The sequence below is a fragment of the Nelumbo lutea genome, chromosome 2 (assembly GCF_056320005.1).
Source record: "Nelumbo lutea isolate HS-2025 chromosome 2, American lotus-T2T, whole genome shotgun sequence".
Classification (NCBI taxonomy): domain Eukaryota; kingdom Viridiplantae; phylum Streptophyta; class Magnoliopsida; order Proteales; family Nelumbonaceae; genus Nelumbo; species Nelumbo lutea.
In genome coordinates, this window is record NC_142685.1 from 75,782,262 (window position 1) to 75,793,375 (window position 11,114).

The 11,114-nt window shown below is 41.3% G+C and overlaps 2 protein-coding genes across 7 annotated transcripts in view; one reads left to right on the forward strand and one right to left on the reverse strand.

Moving 5' to 3' along the window:
* LOC148871559 (uncharacterized) overlaps nucleotides 1–10,689 on the forward strand; it is a 49,161-nt gene extending 38,472 nt beyond the window's left edge. For 2 of the 6 annotated variants that reach the window (XM_088967435.1, XM_088967441.1), the window contains one exon: nucleotides 10,114–10,689. The gene's annotated coding sequence lies outside the window, so the exon portion shown is untranslated. Of the gene's footprint in view, nucleotides 1–8,079; nucleotides 8,342–9,318; nucleotides 9,943–10,113 lie in introns of those variants that run through there. The other 4 variants (XM_088967434.1, XM_088967439.1, XM_088967436.1 and 1 more) reach the window with 3 other exon arrangements.
* LOC148871560 (uncharacterized) lies at nucleotides 9,936–10,872 on the reverse strand. Its single transcript, XM_088967442.1, has 3 exons — nucleotides 10,643–10,872; nucleotides 10,268–10,436; nucleotides 9,936–10,185 (listed from the first exon to the last, which is right to left on the reverse strand). Exons 1-3 carry the CDS (start codon nucleotides 10,747–10,749, stop codon nucleotides 10,102–10,104), a joined length of 360 nt encoding a protein of 119 aa, XP_088823568.1. The 5' UTR covers nucleotides 10,750–10,872; the 3' UTR covers nucleotides 9,936–10,101.
* Nucleotides 10,873–11,114: the final 242 nt, after the last annotated feature.

Genomic DNA, 11,114 nt, shown 5'->3' on the forward strand with positions numbered 1-11,114 from the left:
TTGCCTTCTGTTAGATCCACAATGTCCCATGTCTGATTCTTAATCAAAGTTGCCATCTCTTCTTGCATAGCTGTCTTCCACTCAGGTTTGGAGAGAGCCTCACTAACACCCTTGGGTATAGACACTGAATCAAGAGAGGAGAGAAAAACACGGTAGGAAGGAGAAAGTCCACTATAGGTTAAGTACTGTGAAATACAATGAGCAGAGGAATAGGATCAATGGGAATTGAAACAGTAGCGGGATCAAGAGGAATACCTGAATCCATGGCAATCGAATATGGAGTCTCCAAGGAATCGACAGGAAGTGATGTGAGTTTTGCCGTAGTGGAATCAACCAACTTGTGAAGTCTTTGTTGTAAGTAATGCTGAGAAGCAGAACGCCAAGGAGGTGGCAAAGTAGGTGCCACAGGGTGGTGGTCAAGCACAGGAGTAGACATAGGGACTGGAACTGGGAGAGGAATAGATTGCTGACTCACTTCCCCAAAATACTCCCCCTGAGAATGATTCATTGAGAAGAAGTACGTGGATTCAAAAAAGGTGACATCCATGGTAACATACCGGCTCCTAGAGACTGGATCATAGCAGTAGTACCCTTTCTGATTCATTGCATATCCAAGGAAGACACTTCTTTGCCTTGGGATTAAGCTTCGAGCGGTGAGGACCAAGGATATGTGCAAAGCAGACACACCCAAACACCCTGAGAGGAATATGAAACATCTCCCCTTGAGGAAAAAGAAGACTGAATGGGGTGCTGAATCCAAGTATACGAGAGGGCACCCTATTAATCAGATATACTGTTGTGAGAACTGCATCACCCCAAAACTAAATTAGAACTATAGATGTGATCATCATGCTTCTTGTAGTCTCAACAACGTGTATGTTATTCCTTTCTGCAGCAACATTCTGTTGTGGACTGTAGGGGCAACTGCTTTAATGGACAACACCATATTCTAACAGATATGAGGCAAGATGTCTTTCAAAATATTCCCTGGCATTGTCAGATTTGAACACCTTTATTCTTGTTCCAAACTGTGTTAGTACCATCTGATGAAATTGCCTCACTAAAGATGGTACCTCATCGCGGGATCTCATTAGGTAAATCCAAGAGTATCGTGAGAAATCATCCACAAATAAGAGAAAATAGCGATAATCTCCAATAGAAGGATCATGGTAAGGGCCCCACACATCCGAATGAATAACATCAAAAGAAGAACATCTTTTATTACTAGGTTTAAATGAATGTCTACAATGCTTTCCAAGTTGACAACCTTTACTCTCTAGACTTGACAAACTAACAGACTCAAAGTTTTGGAAACAAAAAACTTAAAGAAGAAAATGATAAATAACCCAAACGATTATGCCAAAGCATAATTTGACTCACAGACCCTGACTCACTATCCCTGTTGACATGATGACTCTGATGAGAAGGAAGTACATCCATGAGGTAGATTCCATTCATTTCACGACCACTCCCAATCGTCCTCTTTGAATCTAGATCCTACAAAATACAACGACCAAGAGAAAATTACTAAGCAGTTCAAGTTCTTAGCTAAACTACTAACAGATAACAAATTAATGCTCAATCTAGGAACATGAAGGACAAAGGGTAGAGGAATAGAATCACTAATCTTGACAAATCCCTTCCCAGCAATAGGAACATGGGATCCATTAGCTGTGGAGACCCTATCTCTGCCATAACAGAGTTGGTGAGTTGAAAAAATAGTAGAGCTCTGGGTCATGTGCTTTGATTATCTAGAATCTATAATCCAAGGAGGTCCCTCCTTACCTGAAGTGGAAACATAATTTGCAGTGACGTGTGAACTACCTGTGTGAGCAAAGGAAGTAGAGTGGACTCCACCAGTGCCACCTGTACCTTGTTGTCTGCTTGCGGCTGAACTAAAACTGGTTGTATCCCGCTGGTTTAGAAGTAGCCCATGCCTCTCAAGTTTGGCCCTTATTGCAGCAGTTGCAACATACTCTAGAGCAGCTGTAGTAGGAAGGGCCAGAATGTCACCAGTAACTTCCATGTGCACATTTCCCTTCTTATTTTTCAATCTAGTCGGCACAAGATGTGGGTCGAGCTTCCAGCAAGTATCTCTTGTATATGTAGGTTTCTTACAGTAGTCACAGATCATATCTCTTTTATCTTCCTTCTTGATGTCACTGCCACTTTGTTTAGGTTTCACAACACTTACCATGGAAGACTGATCAGAAATATGGTTTTTCATCATCACATCTCTCATGCACTCCTCCCTTGACACAAAGGCATATGCTTGGGAGAAAGTAACACTGTCCCTGGAAAGAAGGTGCTATCGTGCAATATCATACTCATGATTAAGGCCAGCAAGGAATTCAGACACCCTATATTTCTCTAGATGTTTCTGATAGGTAGTTGCATCCTTAGTGGTTTCCCAAGCAAATGTCTCTAAATGGTCAATCACCTGCCACAGGGTTTTAAGGACTGAAAAATAGGCTGTAACAGATCTATCTCCTTGCCTTGTAGCAATAATCTAATTTCTCAATTGATAAGCCCTAGCAACATTCTCCCTCTGTGAATAGGTTTCCGCAACCCCATCCCATATTTCCTTAGCTGTATTTGCTCATAAATTTTTTTTACTTATATGTGGCAACATGGAATTACACAACAAAGTCATCACCATATAATTCTCCTATACCCACTGGGAGTTGCTAGTTTCGGGTTTCACCTATTCACCAGTGATATACCCTAATTTCCCACGAGCACCAATGGCCAACCTAACTGTAATAATGGTCTCAGCCCCGAAAGGGTCTCCAACACCTCCTCCCACTAGTCCCATTTCACTCTCGGGCTTATTTTCAACTCCGTGGCCCTCCATGCTTCTCAAAAAGATGTAAAGAAAATAACTGAAATTTGCAGCAAGATCAAACAAAACACCTTTTGGAACCAACAACACCTTTTTGGTGTCCTAGACTTTCTTCTCACAAAAGATTCATTTTTTGTGGGACGGGAGAAGAGAGAGAAGAGGCAGCTGCCATCTCTAGAAGCCTCTAAATCAGGCAGGACTTGAATCGCCCCTTACAAAAAACTCCAAGGAACCCTAAAAAATTAGGGCGCCACTTCCTAGGTCAAAATTGAAGAGTCCAACAAAAACAAGACTCTTCCCCTTTCTTCAGTTTTCCCTGATTTTGATGAGAAACCCTAGACCAGCTGCAAGGCACATAGATCCACCAAAAAAATAAAAAAACTGGGCTTACCTGAGAGCTTCGATCAGCCTCTTAAATCACCATGCAGTTGGCCGATCTAGGGCTGCATGAGAGAACAATTTCAAGGAACCTTCAGCCTGTTCTGATATTAAGTAGAGATCACTAATTGCAGATTTAGTCGAGTTTCTTGTGAAGGAAAGGGGGGGGGGGGAAGATAAAGATTTCAGTAGTAGAGAAGAAAGGAGAAGAAGAAGAGAGTAGGAAGTCAACCGGGATTGTGAAATCCACCTTATCCGTCCCCCTCTCATTATATTTATACTTAACTTAAAAAGATGAGATATTACAAGGATGCCCTTAGTAGGGTGGCTACTGAACAGTCACAACTTAAATAAACATAAACTAATGGGCCTAAAGCCCAACAACTTCCTAACTAAATAAAAACAAACCGGACCAATTCAACAAGTTAAAAAAAAAATACCTAATTGGAGCTTTGTAATGCCACAATGAGGAATTACCAGGTTCTTTGGTGAGGGGCATCGGCATTTTTGTTTTGGAACACATGTTCTTGAAAGGACAATAGCTGGCTGTTAGTAAATTGTCTCATTTTTTTCTACCCACAAGTGCTCCAGTTTAAATTAAAATGTAAAAAAGTACCAAAAAAAGACCATGCAAGCTTGGTAAAAGTTGAGTATAATACAGCAATAACGGGAGGATGTTCTTAGGCGTCCCACAGCCGGGGGGGGGGGGAACTTTGGCTGTTGGGGGCCAACAACCTACTGTTGAGAGCGTTTTTGGGAATGCCACGTTACCATGAGAGTGGGTAAATTAGTAATTTCCGCATGCCATGTTACCATGGGCGTGAAATAGGTGAATGTGCCCAGCCCAAAAACGCTTTCAACATCATAGGCTGTCGGGGACCAATAACCAAAGTTATCCCATAGTCGGCCGCCCTAGGCACCACAAACAATTGCATGCGGCCATCTGTCTTGCACGAATTTGCACCCCTAACGTGTGTGGAGCTAATCGGTCGGATGGACATTAGCTCTACCCAACTAAACATTGTCAAGAAGTCCACTCACTATTTTGTTGTTTTAATTCTTAATAAACCGGTTTCATTTCCCTGGTATTTGGTTTGTATGTATGGGCACCCCAATGTGAACCAAAAAAAGAGAGTTTGGGATGAAGTGTTTGAATTATGTTCCCAGTTATAGCACGAGTGGTGTATAGTTGGTGACCTGAATGACCTTGTTGAAGGGAACAAAAAAGGAGGGCGACAGCTATTGGTTAACAATACAAATGGTCTGCAAAATTTCATTACCAGTCTTCAGCTTTGCGGTCTGGGCTTTCAGGGGCCTCGTTTCACAGGGACTAATGGAAGGGGTGGATAACGGTCTGATTAAAGAGAGATTGGATTTTGTTATTTGCACTAGGGGCTGGTTTGATTTCTTTCGGAATGCATGGGTGTGTCATCTCCCAATCATTGGGAGTGACCACGGGCCGCTTGTCCTATCAACCACAAAAAAATAGAAAGAGAAGACAGAAACCCACTAATTTTGAAGCAAATTGGACTATGAAGTGTGGGTATCATGAGGAGTTGAAAGAGGATCTTCAAAGATGTCTCGAACATGAAGAAATTTATTGGCGGCAAAGAGCAAGATGCAATTAGTTGGATGGTGGGGGCCAAAACACAATTTTTTTCACCAGTTTGCATCTAACAATAAAAGAAAAAAATCCATCAGATGGCTTGAAAACAGTAATGGAGTTTGGACCTCAGATCCAAAGGAAATTGAAGATATTCTTGTAATTATTTTAAATCTCTCTCTTCTTCATCGAACCTCATAATGCAGGATGAGATTAAGAAGTTTAGTCCTTATGATGTGACCCACGAAGACAGACTTATGCTTGATCAATTACCGACCAATGAGGAAGTAAGGAATGCCCTCTTTGACATTGGCCCATTTAAGGCCGTAGGCCCAGATGGGTTATGATGGAGGGTGATTTGGCCCGACCTCATAATAAGGGGACACGTGGACGTGACTCGATATAAGTGACAATTCAGCATAACGAGTTTGCTTCAACTCAGCATAATGAGCTCGCTTCAACTCAACGTAACGAGCTCGCTATGACCCAGCCTGACAGCTCGTTACAAGATAATATTCCGTTGCCCCGAGCTAAGAATTTCCCAAGTATGGAGCACCCCGAGCTAAGACTCTCCCAAGTAGAGAGCATTCCGAGCTAAGATGCTCCCAAGTAGGGAGCATTCCGAACTAAAGACACTTCGGGTTAAGCTCGTCTTCCCAGCTAGAATAAGCTCGCTCCTGTCCAAACCTAAGTAGGCCACCTCGGAGACCTGCCTTGGATAAAAGCACCTCGGCATATCACCAGCAGCTCGGTGTAAGGTAGCTCGTTGTAGAGCAGCTCAGCGTATTGCAAGGGGTTTTTTGCCTGACAACTGTACCTGCCAAATCTGGAGACTGCGCCCACGTCTCTTGCATGGTGGCGTCGTGCCTGCCAACCCTAGAGGTTGTTTCTTGTCTGGCAGAACCGTACTCTGCAACGATCACTTTTGCCCGACATTTCATCTCTGACAAATAACGGCTAGCCACTCCAAACCGTTATTTGACAGCAGATCGCCGCAGTAGAGATTCGGATGTGGTTGCACCTTACATGTCAGGATACTAGTATATAAGGACCCTAACCCCCAGAGGCGAAGGTATGCGTGATCATCACTCTAGCTCTTTGATTTCTCTGCAACTCTCTCTCTCTCTCTCTTAGCTTTCAATCCCATTACTGACTTGACCATCGGAGTGTTCCCGTCGAGTGAGCCCCCTGGGTTCCTTCATCTTCTTCCTTGCAGGTATCTCTCGTCCGACGCCAGATAGGAGCGTAGCCACTTCCAGCTAGGAGTGACCAGATCACGCACCATCAAGTTACATGCATTATTGTACCAGAAATCTTGGAATTTACTAAGGCTATGTTTGGTTTGAAGGAAAAGGTAGGGAAATGTAGGGAAACTTTTACAAACCTTGTATAGGTTTCCTTGCTTTTCCCTTCCTTTCCCTACTTTTACTTCAAACCAAAGACAACCTAAAGGATGAATTTGTTGCTTTTGTTCAATCTCTTTGGCAGCACCCTAAAGACTTGGCGCATATCAACTCTACCAATATTGTTCTCATACCCAAAAAGCTGGGCATGGAATCTGCAGCTGATTTTCGTCCTATCGGGTGCAACAACATTCCGTACAAGGAGATTGCTAAAAGTATCTCTAAAAGATTAAGAAATTTACTACCTCATATTCTTTCTCCTCTCTAAAATGCTTCCGTGCCAGGACTACAGATCTTGGACAATAGGATAATTGCTAACTATCATTAACTCTATGAAGAAGAAAAAAGACTGAAATTGGATCTTTTTAAGCATATGGCCTGGAATGGAATTTCATTTTGCATGTGCTTCATCTGGGAGGTTTCTCTAACAACTTTTCTGAGATTGTCAAACACTGCATTTCTTCAGTATCTCTTCGTGTTCTGATCAATGGCTACCCATCTAAGCCTTTCTTGCTTGAGAGTGGCCTTCGTCAAGGTTGTCCTTTATCCCCTAACTATTTATAATTGCCATGGATGTGTTATTTCAAATCCTCCAAGAAAAATTACATAATAATACTCTCCATGGAATTACATTTGGTAATCAAGGATGCAAACTCAACCATTTGATGTTTGCTGATGACATCCTCCTTGTTGGTCGTTCAGCAGGTGGTTGGGTCAGCAGGTGAACTATGATAAATCATCCATCTTTTTCAGTCCAAATACTCATCGTAGAGTAAGGAAAAGAATTTTAAACAAATTGGGGGGGGGGGTGTGAGAACTATGGACGACAAAGAGAAGTATTTGGGTGGTTTCCTTATCTCAGATCATTATGGGAAGAAAGAGGAAAACCTGATTATTAAGAAACTGAGATCTAGACTCCAAGGCTGGAAAGCACATTACCTTTCTCATGCGGGGAAGACCATTCTTTTGAAGAGTTACAGCTGCTGCTATTCCATCATATCATATGGCTACTTGCCTTTCTCCAAAAAGTTATTGTGGTGTAAGTCAGAGTTTAGAAAGCGACTTTTGGCGGGGTGACAAAGTAGAGAAGAAGTCCATTCACCGCAGCGATCAAAATCTGATGGGGGTTTGAACATTTGTAACCCTTACAGAAAAATAAAGGGGTTTCTTCGGTCAGCTCCCCCTCAGAAGTTTCGATTGGGAACGTACGGAAATCGAAACCCATGCCAGCCCTAGCCAACAAATCGAATTTGTTTCGGCTCCTCCCCCGTCAGTTGACCATTGAAAGCACACTCAAAACTGGTTTTAGTGGCCGTTGGAAGGTTTCTCAGGCCCTTGCATTCAATCGCCGTGGAGGTGGTTTGCTCCATGTTTCTAGCACGCCCCCTATGTTTCTGGTTCATTCTGGTGGTTTAACATTCTGTTGGCCGCCCATTTGTTAATGCTGCTCGACCATAGGAAATTTATTTTATTACATTTTTTTCCTTGGTTGATTGTCGTAAGGACCTCTATAAATGAATATTTGAATGTTGCTTAGTTCAATGCTAATGAAAATGAAGTGTTTAATGTTGACTAAGATATGTATGCCGTTATCGTGGGCTATTGAACATTTGTATGTATGAATAGCCAACAGAGTGTCGGGAATCAATCTTCGAGTAATTTGCAGTATGATACTAAGTATTTCTATTGCAAACGGAAATGCACCTTTCAAATTTTAACAACTCGGAATAACTGTAGAAGTTGTTTTATAGTTGTCGATTAAAATCTGAGGTAATATTTTTAGTGGGACGATATTATTTGTTAGCATTGATATAAGGCATGTATATTGCGAGTGACATGTGTTGCACTTGCAGGAGCAGGTGTTGGATAACCCAACGACTGAAAGCGATTCTATTGGTTGTTGCAAATTTTTTGAATGGGCGATTCCTCGAGATTGGTTGGATGAGGTTACATTAGGAAATAGTCATGGTGATGTTTAAGAAAGCCTTGGAAATGTGGAGAGAGCAGTTGATGTTTGCATAAGGCAGATTGAGTCCATGAGTTAGCTATTGAAGGGATGACTACAGTTTGGCGACTTGTTTTTCTTCTTTTTGTTATTATTCTCCTTGCTTAAAAGATGTTTTTTTTGTTGACTAAGAAAAAATTGTAAATCCAACGAAGATACATTCCGATAGGAGGTAGGGAAGCCTAGGCTCACAGGTGATTCTGCCATTTTCGAGAAATAGTCCCAAAGGGGGGGGGGGCATGGGGGTAGACGGGTGGTGGGACCATCTCCACAGGGTAGGGAGAGGTCTCATGGAAATTCCCAGATGAGGTGGAGATGCCCCAGGCCAACGGTAGGAAACCATATCCCCCCTCTGGAACCGCTTCTCGGAAATTGCAGAATTACCCAGAGGCTGCTCCGACTAATGTGGAGGGGTTTGATGGCAAGGAAACTACCCTCATATATACATAGTTCACCCTCCCTAGGGGAGTAAGTTCTTTCGCTCAGCCTAGGTAACCTAATCCTAAACTCATTAGGAATATGATATAGTCTTTAGAGTATGGGGATATCATTAGCTGATGGGAAACACCTAAAACCAACAAAATTAACTAGAACAAGCTCCTCATGGCACCTGAAGGTTGAATTCTTAGACCCCAACTTCTAGCTAGAGTTGCCATTTTTTTTTTTTGGATTTGTTGGCATTTATTCTAGTTTCCATAAAAAAACAAATACCAGGCTTTTGGACTCTACTGAGTTCCTTGAATTCTTAGACCCCAACTTCTAGCTAGAGTTGCCATTTTTTTTTTTTGGATTTGTCGGCATTTATTCTAGTTTCTATAAAAAAACAAATACCAGGCTTATGGACTCTACTGAGTTCCTTGACCTGTCTTTGTAAAGATGGTCTCCCTGCCCCTCTCATGTTCCAACTAATTAACCTTATCATTAACAACGTTGGATTTCAGACCTATGTTGTCCATTTTTTAATGTTGGGTTAAATTATCATTAAGCACGATAATAATTGGATCAGGAATCAAATCCCTGAAGTTCTCATCTATTTCTTGAAGTTATTGATAGTCATTTCCCTCTTCTACATCTCCCCTTCTTACAGGGAAACCAATAACTTAAGTCTATCAGGTACAGATTGCTCGGATTGTAACTCTTCGTATTCTTCACCTCAACACTGTTGTGTGTCATGAATTGAAGAGGCTTATTTGAGATCACCTCGGAAGATGAAATGATGCCAATATTCTTGCTTAAAGGCCTTAAACAAGTTTGTCTCTTGGATGCCCAAGAGATCGCACCTCCACCAAGGATGAAAATCCATCAAGAAGTGGACTTGTTATCTCCATTACCGGTAATCCAATTTGCACCAGTGTACCATTCTAGTACAACTGGATAATCACAGTAAAACAAGCCAAGTTCTAAGGTTCTTTTGAGATACTCAAGAACTCTCACAATTGCCTTCTAGTGCTCTGTACCAAGTTTTTTGTAAATCGATTGAGTTAGTTACTGCAAATGCAATATCATGTTTGGTACAAAGCATAGCATATATGAAGCTTCCTACTGCACTAGTATACTCAAGTTGTGCAATTGCTCTACCAGTATTTTTTACTAGTTTTATACTAGAATCATATGGTGTACTATATTTTTTTTAATCCTAAATGCTTAAATTTCTCAAGTACTTTCTCAATATAATGTGATTGGCTTAATGCATAATCCCTATTATGCTTTTTAACTTTTATTCTCAAGGTGATATTTATTTTTCTTAAATCTTTCATCTTGAAGACAGATGATAAATAATTTTTAGTTTTATTTATGCTAACCATATTTGTACCCACAATAATAAGGAAGATAATGAATTTAGGAAGGATCTACAGTTCTAATTATCCTCCTAAATCTGCAGCCAAATTTTCACATCAGGGGCTCCCTCTGCAGATCCACCAAAGTAAGCAACCAAAAAGTGATCTCTTGCAACCTAAACAAATAAAATACAAAAAAATCAGACAAAATTGATTGAAATTTAAAGGAAGATAAGAATAAGGGCATCTGTCTATCACCTCAACAATTGTAGAAGCATGGCAGCTACTGAAAGGAGCTGAATCAGCAGGAAAGGTGAACTCCTCCATCACTGGTCGACCAAATCCGTGACCTTTCACCACACTATGATTTGTTACTGATCCCTCCATCTTCTTAGCGTTGGAAATTGCAAATCCTCCACCAACTCTCCTGTTGAGTTTGATTATTTACGCACTCACTTTTTAGTTTCTTTCTCTCCCTCGAAAGATCTATTGTGTGTTAATTTGTACGTGTCTCTGTCTCTGTCTGTGCGCATATGGTGTGTGTGTGTGTTTGAGGGAGAGAGAGAGAAGAAAAGAGAGTAATTCTGATACTTGTTTTTTCCTCTGTAACTGTAAATGCTATTGGGTACTCACAGTGAAGCAAATGTAGCAAAAATGAGAACTTTTAACTTGGTGCTGGAGCAGGAGCCACTGATGCGACTGATTCTGCTACTATTAAAGCTGGACCCTTTTCTGGGCATCAAAAGATCCCATCAGCGAGCGTCAACAACAGAAGCAACAAAACCACCACCGTCAAAATAATCTCGCTCCGGAACCCCAACTAACAGTGAAGTATAGAGAGGGGGAGAGGGAAATTGGGTCACTATTAAATAAAACAAAAAAAAAAAAATTAATTATTGTGACGGATAATAACTGGATATACAAGGTTAGAGAGACCAGCAGCGACTCAAGCTTTTGTGTGCTGTTTTAATGTTGCCAGTTGCTACCACCTCACGATGAATGAAGTTAGGCCTACAAAAAGTAAGCTTTAACTTTTGTATCTGAACCACCCACCACCTGGTTTTAGTCTGTCTTTTGAAGCGGTGCTTTGTATTCTCTCTGCTTC

Excerpts from the sequence above, each read along its gene's own strand:
- LOC148871560 (XM_088967442.1), bottom strand. The coding sequence starts at position 10,749 with ATGCCCAGAAAAGGGTCCAGCTTTAATAGTAGCAGAATCAGTCGCATC. Across the intron at positions 10,437-10,642 it reads TTTGCTACATTTGCTTCACT|GAGAGTTGGTGGAGGATTTG; the intron begins GTGAGTACCCAA and ends CAAACTCAACAG. Across the intron at positions 10,186-10,267 it reads ATGCTTCTACAATTGTTGAG|GTTGCAAGAGATCACTTTTT; the intron begins GTGATAGACAGA and ends TTATTTGTTTAG.